Here is a 13,761-nt window from a genome sequence, read left to right as displayed (position 1 = left end):
GCTCCTCAGAACTGTCTTTGAAGTCAATAGGAATCTTTTGTGTGGTGAGATAAAAGGGGATACAGAATCCAGGATCTCAGACATTAAGGTCTCTTTACAGCAGAGTTCGTTTTCCTCTCTGTGCCAGGCTGACTAACCCATTAATAATGCATTGGCTCTTGACCTCCATCTGGTAGGTCAATATTTGCCCTAACATTTGTGGAGAACAGGAGCCTAGAACAACTCTGCTGTGACCTAGAGCAAGACTTTAAGCTTCTGGAGTTTGTCTACTTCAGGGAAGACCTAAGTTGATGAGCATCCTATGTTTTATATGGTGGCTTCTGACAGGAAACCGTTGTGTTTATAGGAAGATAATTATCATTGAAGGATAACATGTCTTCTAAGCCCCAAACAACCATAACAGCCATGTGGCCTTTGGCAAATATCAGCACAAGTCGACATGGTTTAAGTCTCTCATTTTTTAGTTGAAGTCTGGTGGTATTTGATTTGATCAATATAATCACAGTTATCATAAACAGTAGACCTCCTTTGTAAAGTACGAAATAAAATCTCATTGCAGTTTTTCCTGTTCCCATGTATGTTCTTCTTAAATTAACGATATCTCCTTTCCCCTTTTAAAAAATATATTTTTAACATTATCTAGACTTACATCATTTCTCTTTTCCCCTTACCCCCTCCACACTGTCTCATGTGCTCGCCTCTCTTTGTCTTCAAATTCACCATCAGATTGTTTTCTTTAACTGGTAGTGGCGGTGGTGGTGGCAGTGATGTGTGTGTGTATATTCCCTGTACAAATGTTTTCAGGGCTGACCATTTGGTATTGGGTAACCAATTGTGTTCTTTCCTGGGGAAGGCTATTTCTCTCACTCTCAGCATCCTTTAGTTATCCATAGTCCTTTGTGTAGCATTCAGACCTCATGGATTTCCCCCATATCCATGTTATTATGTCCCTGAGTATCATCCTTATTCGAGTCATCTTTAGGCCACCATATTGGTGAGACTTCATGGGTATAGCTTCTGTCATTTCTAAGAGCCATCATTTCACAGCTATTATGATCTTTCTGCTCCCTTCTACTGTAATGATTCCTGAGTCTTGGGTGATACACACACACACACACACACACACACACACACACACACGCACGCACACACACTTTGGGACTAGGCTCTACAACTCTACATTTTTTATCTGCTGTGGTTTTCTACAATGGCCTCTGTCTTTGGCAAAGAAAAGTTTCTTTGATATGGGGTGAGAACTATGTGTATGTATCCAGCCAGACCCTAGAGAAGAGTGCCCCCTTCTTTGTTTTGTGGAGGCAGGATATCTCTTTTAATTTAGTAGATTGGCCTCAAACTCAGTCCTTCTACCTGAATGTCCCCTACCCCTCTCATCTTTTTATTTTTGGTTTTTCGAGACAGGGTTTCTCTGTGTAGCCCTGGCTGTCCTGGAACTCACTTTGTAGACCAGGCTGGCCTTGAACTCAGAAATCTGTCTGCCTCTGCCTCTGTCTCCTGAGTGCTGGGATTAAAGGCATGCGCCACCATGCCTGGCTCCCTCTCATCTTTTTATCAAGTTATTTCACTGAAACTGTAGTAATTATGGCACTTCCTGACTTGAAAGATTATTTCATGAAACCTAATATTTTCTGTCTTATTTTCAACTGACATCATATAGAAATAGATTAGTGTGTGTTTGTGCATATATATAGATGTGTGTGATATGTATATATACACACAGCTACAAAGGGAGATCCTTTCTTTACCTCTGAGCCACACCCCAGCCTAATTAGTATGCTTTAAAACAGTATCCTAATATTTAGTTATCTAATTCAGAACCATTTTGTATATATAGTTGTAGTAAAAAAGTCCGTTTTAATTGAGGTTACTGTAATTAACAATACATTACATTCATTAAGGTTGGATTCTAGGAACTGACTAAAAGACTGTTTTTCTTTATTTTAGAAATAAACTATGCTGAAAATAGAATGTTAATGTGTTTTGTATTGTCAAAAGTAGATATTTGATTATAAAAGATAAAGTAGATATTTGATTATAAAAAATGGAATTCTTTTTAACATTAGAAATGTAAATTTAAATCTTAATATACTTTATATATAAGTAGATTTTCTTAACCGATTAATTCATTATCATTTCTTATCTAATCAATGTTTTTGTTTTAAAAGATTACATTAACTGGGCAGTGGTGGCACATGCCTTTAATCCCAGCACTTGGAAGGCATTTATATTATATTTATCTATATTTTTAGTGCATTTCTTGTCTTTGTGTCTTTAATTTTCTGTACAACGCACCATGTGATTCAGTAAAGAAAGGATTGTCCATCAATGCTTGCAGGACTCGGCTGTGTCTGTATTTGTTTTATATACCGTATGTTTTCACGGGCACAGTGATCTGTGCTTCCTCCAATTATGGAATTTAGGACATCTTAATTCCTAGAAGAATTTTGTTTTGTACAATGTGCATTACTCAGTAAATTGCATGTTTGAATCTCCCCGCAGATAAACGCGTAGCAGACTGGCCGCTGATGCAGTCTCCATGGCCAACGATAAGCATAAGCACGCTCTATCTCCTGTTCGTGTGGCTGGGTCCAAAGTGGATGAAAGACCGTGAGCCATTCCAAATGCGCTTAGTACTCATAATCTATAATTTTGGCATGGTTTTGCTTAACCTTTTCATCTTCAGAGAGGTAGGTGTGTTAACGGCACTCTAATAATTCCCCAGGGTTGTTGGAAATAATTTTAAAAATGAAACTACCATTGCATCCTTGCACGGAGTGCAAGCTGTTTTAGGTGGGACTTTGAAGCAAGCATAGAGTGGATCTCTCTATACTCTTAGTAACTGCTTTGGCCTGGCAACATGCATGCCAAGTAAGGAAGGCTGTCATTAGAGGTGAGAAAGGCGTGTTCCTAGGATGTTTGGCACATGTTCGACTTTTCGTGAGCCATAGGAGCTACCCAGAACCCTTCTTCATCAGTTTCAGGCCTGACAACCTGATCAAAACACTTGTAACTGTGAGCTTCACATTGAATTATGTCTTATGTAATTCGCCGTATTACGTGCTAGAGCTGTCACGCAGGTGTGGCTGCTAATCACCACACTGTTCTGGACCTAGGCAAATTCTCCAGGATATTTGGAAAGAAATCCTGGAGGCTGGAATTGGCACAGTCTTTTCAAGTTGCTAAAGTCTAAAGGCTTTGTTCCTAAGAGACTTGGTAAAATTCTGTGTGGGCTGATAGCTAAGCAGAGGTACTGAGTAAATGAACTCTTCTTTCGAAAAGCCTCCCAGTGACAACTTAACCTATCGACTCTCAACTTCGCAACCACTCTCATTTGCTTTATTTGAATACCTTAGTTTAATAGTTACACACCACTTTCGATCAAGATATGGATCAGTAAAAGCAGGACAGCTTTGGGCTCAGTTCAAACAGTTTATCTCATCTTACACTCCCAGGTAGCAATCCAGGCAAAGAGAAGTCAGGGTAGGAACTCAAGGCAGGAACCTGGAGGCAGGAATGGAAGCAGAAGGCACAGAGGAACGTTGCTTATTGGCTTGCTCGCAGGTAGCTTGCTCAGCCAGCTTTTTTTTTATAGCACTTGAGACAAACTGCCCAGGGGTCGCTCTGCCCACAGTGAGCAGACCCTCCCATGCCAACCTTCAGTCTATAAAGCGATCTGTATGCTTGCTCCCAGGGCTTTCTGGTAGGGGTATTTTCTGAATTGACATTCCTTCTTCCCAGATGACTTAACTTGTATCAAGTTGACAAAAAAAAAACTAGTAAGCACAGCTGCTATAAAAATTTCTCATTTACGGAGGTGGATTGAATAGAATTTGCATCCATACTAGTTTAGAAACATTAAATATATCTTTCCAATAATGTATTATGCTAAATATGTAAGGTCTTGCCTATGCAAGTTTAATTATAGGAACTAATAAAGCTAATAAGCTATTATCTAAATAATGAAAACATATTATGTATTTGTCTTGGTGAAAAAGAGTATGCTTGCTTCTTAGTTAGTCTTTATGAAAAGTATAGTAAAGCTATCACACAATGGATTTTAGAACATTACATGTCAGTTCAGGGCTGCAAATGAGAAACCCTGTCTCAAATGCAGTCATACAGTGTTTGCCCTGTGCATGTGAAGTCCCAAGCTTGATCCTCAGCACCACAAAAGAACAAGAAAATAACTTTAAAATGTGTAATGCATGTGAGATGTTTTTAAAGAAAATAACTGCTTTCACAATACTTGGAAATAGTGTGAGCCGAATCTACTATTTTCAATGCTGTGTTTACTAAACCTTCACTCCAAATGTTAATCTTTTTGTTTCCAGCTATTCATGGGATCGTACAACGCAGGATACAGCTATATTTGCCAGTCAGTGGATTATTCTAATGACGTTAATGAAGTCAGGGTGAGTAAGTCCTGGAAAACCGTTGATGATTGCAGTCTAACTTTACAGGTTCTCAGGCCATAAAAAAATACAGTGTTGTGTGGGAGTGACGTGTGTTGAGTGGGAAAGACAAAGTTCTGCTGTCCTTTAAAACACATCATTGAAAAATCTGTTTTTATCCCTCCCATGTGCTGTGTCATTGGGTGTTGTAAGAATGAACCTGATCAAGTGCTAGTGTACAATATGGTTCTTTAAAAATAGGTCATTTAAGTGGAGAGGCGGTGGCTTATATCTTTAATCCCAGCAGTTAGGAGGCAGAGACAGGCAGTTCTCTGAAACTGAGGCCATCCTGGTCTACAGAGTGAGTTCCAGGACAGTCTAGGCTACAAAGAGAAACCCTACCTCAAAAAGCCACACACACACACACACACACACACACACCAGTCATTCCATATTTGATGTTATTTTGTATTTTTGCCAGGCATGGTAGTACGTGCTTTTAATCTTCGCACCAGGGATAGAGAGGCAGGTAGATTTCTGTGAGTTCAAGGCCAACCCAGTTCTTTAGCAAGTTCCATGCCAGTCAGAGCTACTTCATGAGACTGTGTCTCCAATTTTGTTTTTAAACTTTTGTGTCAAAAATAGAAACTCAAAAAGAAAGCTAACTTATTTGAGGAAAATATTTTAATTATATAATACTTAGGAAGGCATAAGATAACCCACAGCGGTATGAAATTGGTCTTTATTAAATTTGTAAAAAACAATATAATGCTCCATTTTCCCCAGTCACCTATATTAGTAAAATTATCATTTAACTTAAGGAGAAGAAAATTGTTAAGTATTTAGTGAACTCTTAAGTCTATGATTCCTATACATATTATACACAACAAATGCAGTTTACATAACATATGTGTGTTTTGTATGTCCTATGTATTTTTTTATATACACACATATATAAAATGTATGTATGTATATATGTATATAATAGTATCCACTGGGAAAAATAATGTAGCATGAATTTTAGTGAATGTAACCAAATTGTTCTGATGTACTTAAGACTTAATGTCCACAGCATTTCCCAGTCACCCCGTTGCTTGCCACGTTGACTTCATTTGCCCACCGCATGTGTGTGGAGCCCAGATTTGTATGTATATAGTGCCAGGGCCTGGCCTGGACCATAGAAGTAAAACGACAGATTAAGTCTCTGCCTGCAAAGAGCTCCCGTTCTGCCGCGGCATGGAAGGCAGGTAGTCAGCTTGTCAAGAAAGAGTTAAGAAAGTAAAGCCTGGGGTGTGGCTGAGGGACTGAGCAAGGTTGCTTCATTCAGACTCACAGGAGATAATAACTGTATTGCCAAACAGTGTCCTCAGTGGAGAGCTGGCTTTCTGTTAAGGTAGGAGAAGGAGAAGGGCTGGCCTTAGCCTTCTCCCAGGAATACACTAAGGAAGAGCCCTGGGAAGGGCAGTATGTTCATATTATTAGGGTAAAGCCTTAACATTACCGGCCTTCTGATTGTGAATCCACTCTGTTGACACACACTCAGACTTCACCCACTTCCATGAGTGGATATCCCACTCAGTCAAATTCAACAGCACTCTTGCAGTAAAAAAAGAGGCTATTGTGAAAACACACCCAGGACCAAAAATTAAATAAATAAATAAACAAATAAATAAATAAATTCTGGTGACTGAACAGATCGCATTTGGGGTCTTCCCTCTACCCACCTCACCCGTCTTAAGCGTGACCATGGTGAAATGAACATTTGTACTCAGACTCTTGTGTGCATTGCGCCTACCACAACGTGTTGCTCCTCGTTTTGATGTCTCCCATTCACAGACAACAAGCACAGTTTACAGACTAAGCAGAGAAAGCATTATATTTGAACTGGCTAGCTTAGAGGTTCACACGGAGGAAAAAGAAGACTTTGTGTCTTTCTTCCTATTGTGCTAAAGTAGATGGTTACTTCGTCTTACAGCAATGTAGCCATGGACATTAAATACAGTGTTACTATGGGGACACTGAACTATGTCAAGCAAGTTTTCAGCTAATTTTCTGGTAGCTGACAATACTGTGTCTGTGTACATGCCTGTCAGCCAATAAATACAAGACTTTATTTTGCTTCTGGCCTTTCTCTTTTTCTTGCTTTATGTTTTAAAATTGTAATGTTAGGGAAGGCTTATTCTACATGATGCCTGATTCTAGACTTGACAGTAACAAATTAAGAAATTCAGATTCCCATGAAGGCCTGGGAATGATTGCAGCCCTTAAAATATAAAGTTTCATTTTTCAGAAGCAAAAAACCAAAACACAAACAAAAACTCATGATAGGCATCAGATGTGGGTAAAAATTGAGGACAGGATCTTAGCCTTCTGTCATCGAAAGGTTTGTAAATACATTTCAGTTGAGCACTGATTTATTCTTTATTTTTATCCACAGTTATTACCAAAGATCTATACAAAGGTTACATTTTGGTCATTGATAGAATCAGATTCTTGCAGAATGATTCAAAACATATTCAGAGGTCACCTCTTCCTGGGTCCTTAATCCCTTAGTATGTCACATAATCTTTTTGTACCATCTGGTGTCTTAATTAGAGCCTGAGAAAAGACTTACTTGTGTAAACAGGATTATATTTGTGACCTAGGAAATATTTGCTGTTTTTGAATTGACTGTTTTAAAGACTTTTACTAACACATGCTGCATTGATTAGACACCTTAGTGTACAGTTAAAGGGAAGTGGGGGAGTGGAATGTTAAGAGACTAGCTGTTATGTAAACTTAGGCTCTATAGGACCATCTAAAATACCAACATATACGTTGCTTTCTCTATGATCTGCAGAGCATCGCAGTGTGAGTGGACAGTGCTCAGCAGCAGGACACTGTCTGGCTCTAAGCAGAGAAAGCTTTGGGTTTGTTTGTTTTCTGGGTACACAGTTAGGTCTGAAACCTACCTCTCGGAAGAACGATTGCATACCTTGTACATTTTGTGCGCTGTGTTCTGCATTTTTCAACACTGAGTAGATACTCACACTGTGGCATGGATTTGTTTTACAATGTGCCTTTCCTTCCCTTTTACAGATAGCTGGCGCCCTGTGGTGGTACTTTGTATCGAAAGGCGTTGAGTATTTGGATACAGTGTTTTTTATCCTGAGGAAGAAAAACAACCAAGTCTCGTTCCTTCACGTGTACCATCACTGCACCATGTTCACTCTGTGGTGGATTGGAATCAAGTGGGTGGCTGGAGGCCAAGGTGAGGGACCCACCTTTCTGTCTGAACCCCCATGTATTCGGGGTGAGGGTGGGTGGGAGTAGATTTACCTAGTGCTTGCTTTCGTGGTTAATCATCTCCATTTGTGTTCATCTCTCTTCTTACAAACTTGAGCTTTTTAATCTGGGAAGAATTGGATACTTAAAGAATTGTCCCCATGGTGGACATAATCCACTAAGCCTAAACACCAGAAAACAATACCTCTTTGAGTGGAGAAAGGTGCTGATTGGCAGTTCTGATCTGATAGAACGCCCCATTTTCAGTCCAAGCCCTCAGCTTACTCCTCCTATGATACAGACCTTGTATGACCTCATTGCTTCCCATTTAAATGAACTTTTACATAGCCTCATTAGTGCTAAAGAGGATCAGAAGTCACAGCTGGGCAGAGATTTGCTCTAGTCTCTCCGGTGGCTGTAGACTAAGGGCGGTATACACAGACTGAGCTGGAAACAGCCCTTTCCTCTGGATGCAGGGTAGTGCCGTGTGACTGTTGGCAACCTACACATGCCACACTTGGCATTTGCTAGTAACGTTAAAGTGAAACTCTGAGTTTAAAAGAGAATTTGTAAATCTGAACTGACCCCTCAGCTCATATCATGACGACATGCATTATTGTATACACTCTTGAATTAATATTCTAAAGAGAAAGGATGTTGTTGAATTCAACTGAGTGGGGCATCTCGAGATCTGTGGAAAAGAAAAGGAATGATCGCTCCATGTATGTAATGCTGTCATGTTTAAAACCATGTAGAAACCTAAGAAGTGAAGATTATTTTGCCCCTGGTGGGCATGTTGGTGTCTCTAGAGGTGATAATGTAATGCACAGAAACCCTTAGAAGCACCATAGCCTCTGCATTAAAACAGGGCAAAGGAGGAGGCAGTAGCCATTTTACATTGTTTGCTGGAGCTTGCCAGAGTTCCTCATTTAAGAATTTACCACTTCAAAGACCCTCTGCATTTTAGCAATACACATTTCTACATATATATATATATAAGAAACCCTCACCCTGGTATAGCTGTCTCATATGAGGCTATGCCAGTGCCTGGCAAATACAGAAGTGGATGCTCACAGTCATCTATAAGATGGAACACAGGGCCCCCAATGGAGAAGCTAGAGAAAGCACCCAAGGAGCTGAAGGGGTCTGCAACCCTATAGGTGGAACAACAATATGAACTAATCAGTAACCCCAGAGCTCATGTCTCTAGCTACATATGTAGCAGAAGATGGTCTAGTTGGCCATCATTGGGAAGAGAGGCCCCTTGGTCTTGCAAACGTTATATGCCCCAGTACAGGGGAATGCCAGGGCCAAGAAGCGGGAGTGAGTGGGTAGGGGAACAGGGCGGGGGGGAAGGGTATAGAGAACTTTTGGGATAGCATTTGAAATGTATATAAAGAAAAAATCTAAAAAAAAAAAAAAAAAAAAAAAAAAAAAAACCCCCAAACTTAAATTGTAAAAAAAAAAAAAAAAAAAAAATCAAGCTTACTCTCAGAGGCCTTGGCTTCTCTTTGAGACTAAAATAGAATGTGTAGCATTCGATGTAAATTCAATAGGAAGCGATGTAGAAGTATTCTAATATGCTTTAATCATAGCGTACACATAATTTTTATCAGCGGGATCGCTTTTTAATCTCAGCGTCTTCATTGACCCGTAACCGTTTGCTTACGATTGCCTCGTATTTCTTGACAGCGTTTTTCGGGGCCCAGATGAACTCTTTCATCCACGTGATCATGTACTCCTACTATGGGCTGACTGCATTCGGCCCGTGGATCCAGAAATATCTTTGGTGGAAGCGATACCTGACCATGCTGCAGCTGGTGAGTTCCATGTTTTCAATAGTTACTTCCGGTTGTCGGCACGGAAAAAAATCAAAATAGTTAAAATATTTGAAGTGTATTGGACCACGTACATGTAGCAAAGGAAGGACAAAGCCAAGGAAGGGCAGGTGGGGGGAGGGATTGAGTACAATACAAGGAGCACTCCCTCTTTCTAGTTCTGAAACATGCTGTGCATGAACAGCAGAGCCAAGGATTTGAACTCCCAGTGTTCCAGGAAGACAGTTCTTGGGAGCTCCTCCTTGTAGGGCTCCTCATTACACCCCAGTGCCTTCATCAAAGCACTGTACAGAGCCTTGGGTGTGGCCTGTAATCAAACTGAAAATGCAAATCCAGGCTGGTCCCTATACTAATATGCTTTAATCATAGTGCACACATGATTTTTATCAGGAGGATCTGCATTTGGAAATATCCATCTCTGCTTTGAGTTGCCTCATAGCTGTCCAACCAAACAGGAAACACAGCCTTTGGGGAATGCTGGGTGTGAAGGGTTCACTGGTAAAGAAAGGCTCGAAGAAACTTCTTCAGGCGCTGTGGTAGCTCATGATAGAGTTTGTAGAACTTATTCCTCACACCAAGAGCTAGATGGTCCCAAGAACATGAAGAGGTGACCCAAATCCTACAAAGTATGTCGTCTCTTCCGTCAGGGTTTGCCCCTAGGCTGTCTGTGAGCTACATCATACTCAACTACACCCTATACACAACACACCCTCTTTCAGTGGTACAGGTTCTAAGAGCCATTGTGAAATTACAAGTTCTGAAAATTTGGCCTGTTGCCATGGGAATTATAAACGTTAATATAAACTGAAGCGTGTGGAACAAATTATCTTAATATTTAATGAAATAAATATATGGATAATGCTATCTTTCTCAAAGAAACTATAGTTGACCGTTAACCGGGTGCTGAACTTGAATTTCTGAGTCAGACTTTCTCCAAACACGTAAATAATACAACAGTCTTACAGAAGTCCACCCTTGCTAATGGTACAGAATTTGTAATTCTATGCCTGAGACCATCCAGTGACTAGTACACCAGAATTGAAGTTTATTCTTCGAACATTTCTATGTTTTGAATGTTCTCTTCCCCAGAGTTCATAAAATTGAAGGTGATTCTTTTTTTGCATTTATTGATTTTTATCGGAATATAAGTTTTTAAAGAATGGTGTTTATTCAGATAAACTTGCCCATCCGTCCCTTACCTGCAGGAGAAAGATAGTGAGCTGGCTTGATAAGCTTAGATCCATTTTTAGGGTGAATGTCTTCATTTGGCGTGAGAGCAGGAAGAAGATTATGGGGAGTGGAGATCAGTGGGCGTGGCGGGGCTGAGCCAATTACAGTGATGTGCATGGATGAGACTATCAGTGAACCCTCTGATTTTTGTGTTCCTGTCTAAAGATGTAATTTTAAAAAGCATACAGTGAATGTAGCTGCTTGGTGACAGCTTAAGTAGGAAAAAAAAAGGAAGAAGGAAGAGACCCTACAGATACCATTGCTTCATCTTTTGCCCGCCATTGGCTCCCTCTCCTTGGATGCCCTTTAGCGAATATTCAAATGTCTAAATTCTGTGTGTGGGACTCCTGGTAAGCAAGGCAGAGCCCTGCCTCGGGGAAACCACAGTAGAGGAGGCAGCAAATTCAGGACTCGGCTTTAAATAGCCATCACACCAGTTTCCAAACCAACCACGAAGGTCCTGTGATGGGCAACGGATCTGTGGCAATCACTAGAATGCCCTTGCTGAGCAGGTGACGTCTGAACTGTGATCTCAGGGGGAGAGAGAGGCAGAGACTCTCAAACAGTAGAGCACAGCTCGCCCCGCGGTGGCCCTGTGATGCCTGTTAGAAATCTCTTCCTGCTCTCATGAAATGTTCCCTGCTTCTGTTTTTCAGGTCCAGTTCCACGTGACCATCGGGCACACAGCACTGTCTCTCTACACCGACTGCCCCTTCCCCAAGTGGATGCACTGGGCTCTGATCGCCTATGCCATCAGCTTCATCTTCCTCTTCCTCAACTTCTACACTCGGACATACAATGAGCCTAAGCAGTCAAAAACCGGAAAGACGGCCACGAATGGTATCTCATCGAACGGTGTAAATAAATCAGAGAAAGCGTTAGAAAACGGGAAACCCCAGAAAAACGGGAAGCCAAAAGGAGAGTAAATTGAACTGGGCCTTAACCGGTAGACCGTGAGGAAACTCCTGTGTCATTTTAAAAAGTTCAGGGGCAACAGAAGCAGAGAGTCTGGGGTGGGGAGAAAGGCAGATAGGGTCTTTGCCCTTCAGACTGAGTAAACCTTTCAATATATGGTACCCAGATCTTTTATTTATGAAGTTTTTATTTTAAACGTTTTTTTTTTTTTATTAGCCTTCATGTTGTCCAGACCAAAGCAATCCCAATGTGACCTCGGAGCCTCTCCTCCTGTTCACATCTGCCTGTGCAATGGGTGGAAATTTTGCCTATCTTCCATTTACTCTTTCCTCAGTCTGAACTTTAGATGATCACAGAAACATAATTTTATGAAAAAAAATTTTTTTTTCTAAATCACGAGTTTCCGATTGGTTGCAAATCAATGTTCAGAGACAGAACAAGAAAATACATTTGAATTTGGACCCATTTACTGACCCTTGTGGTCAAACCTTTCCACCTCTAGTCAGAATATTCCCTTTTGGATGTAATTAAATTTGAAAGCTCTGCAAAATCTCTGTAGAATCTTAGAGGCCTGATGAGGACGATGATGATGTTGATGATGATGTTGATGATGATGATGGTGTTGGTGAAGATAAGAAAGAATAACAGTAAAATCCTGTCTTGTGACCCATAGGCCACCATGACTTACGGCACAAATCACTGTGGGAAACAATATATCTCTCTATTTTTTTGTAATGAGGAAGGTAGCCTTTGAATACTCCTATTATTAGCAGAAATGAATTATGAGATTTAAGATTATTGTACGATTGAAACATGAAAGAAATCATGTCTTTGTTAGCAACATCTAAGGTAGTCACATTTACATGCACTTAGAACTCCGAGGGTGGATGGATTTTTTTATCAGGGCTTTCCTTGTTTTGATTTGTGGCTATTGCTGATTTTTTTTTTCGTACGTGGACATACACCTACCTCTTCTGTTGGAAAGAACATTTAAAATGAAATAAATTTTACTTAAAAAAAATCAAGGAGTCCTCTAATGTAAATTTTAATTTTAACTTTCCAATTTACTTTTTATTTTTTTTATTTTTATTTACAAATAGCTCAACCAAACATTTCTGTGATGTTATCCATCTCTTTCAATGTGTCTAATTCTAAGCAATGCTTGTGTCCCCTTGTGACTATGTTGCAAAAAAAAAATCTTCCTTATTAACTAGAAAAGAAGTGTAAACGCATTTTGGTGCAATATCTTGACTCCTTGGTGCTAATGATTGCAAAATTCAGTGCTTGCCGCTACAAGGTGTTACTTACTGATACAAGATGAGAAAAATTGAGACCAAGTCAGATCTCTCAAGTCCAATGTGGTGTTTACAAACTATGTATCTCATGTCATTGAAACGGGTGACCGGAAGACTGCAGAAGAGACGTTGTTCCACATTTTTTTTTTTACACAGATTAATTTGTTATGGGCATCACAGAGAGATCATATGGAAAGAGGAAATGTAACAAAAATTAGCATGAATATTTCTGAATCTTCCAACTTGTCAAATCTGCATGTGTGGGATGTCTGCTGTTTGTACAGACTTTCAGAACATTTTGTAAATTATAAAGTATTTATTGTGCATTGAGATTCCATTTCCCCTCAAAGGCATGCAGTCGCGAACATTACAGGAACAGCAGCACAGGGAATAGTGCTGTTTAAGAGGAGCTACACCTTGTTTCTTGCCAGTGTGTAATGACTAGAGATGTGTAAATCTTTGCGAACATTCTGTACTGGCTCCCCAGACCCCTTCACTCCCTGCTCTCCGATTTCAGCACAATAAATACACTACAGCTGTGGGAAAAGTGACTCTGTCTGTCGTTGATTTGTTTCTGCCTTAATTTATTTCCAGGTGCCTACTTCTTACATAGAAAAGCAATGGAAGTAGATCTTAGGTCTCAGAGTTTCTGGTTCGCAGTCTGTTATTTTTGTATGTATTCATTTGTTTATTTTTGAGACAGAGTCCTGCTATGTAGTTCAGGCTGGCCATGAACAACTCACTACCCACTGCCCTCTGTGTCCAGAGTGCTGAGATTATAGGAGCATAGTAGGACTAAAAGCTTGTTTT

At 40.1% G+C, this 13,761-nt stretch overlaps 1 protein-coding gene across 1 annotated transcript in view; it reads left to right on the top strand.

Annotated features, from left to right (window-relative positions):
• Elovl4 (ELOVL fatty acid elongase 4) overlaps positions 1–13,502 on the top strand; it is a 28,149-nt gene extending 14,647 nt beyond the window's left edge. The window contains exons 2-6 of the mRNA XM_021173155.1: positions 2,518–2,705; positions 4,350–4,430; positions 7,488–7,659; positions 9,366–9,493; positions 11,398–13,502. Of these exons, the coding sequence (XP_021028814.1) occupies positions 2,518–2,705; positions 4,350–4,430; positions 7,488–7,659; positions 9,366–9,493; positions 11,398–11,667 (839 nt within the window). The 3' untranslated portion in view covers positions 11,668–13,502. The remainder of the gene's footprint in view (positions 1–2,517; positions 2,706–4,349; positions 4,431–7,487; positions 7,660–9,365; positions 9,494–11,397) is intronic.
• Positions 13,503–13,761: the final 259 nt, after the last annotated feature.

Source organism: Mus caroli, chromosome 9, assembly GCF_900094665.2.
Source record: "Mus caroli chromosome 9, CAROLI_EIJ_v1.1, whole genome shotgun sequence".
NCBI classification, from domain to species: Eukaryota; Metazoa; Chordata; class Mammalia; order Rodentia; family Muridae; genus Mus; species Mus caroli.
This window is presented reverse-complemented; position numbering and strand designations above follow the sequence as displayed.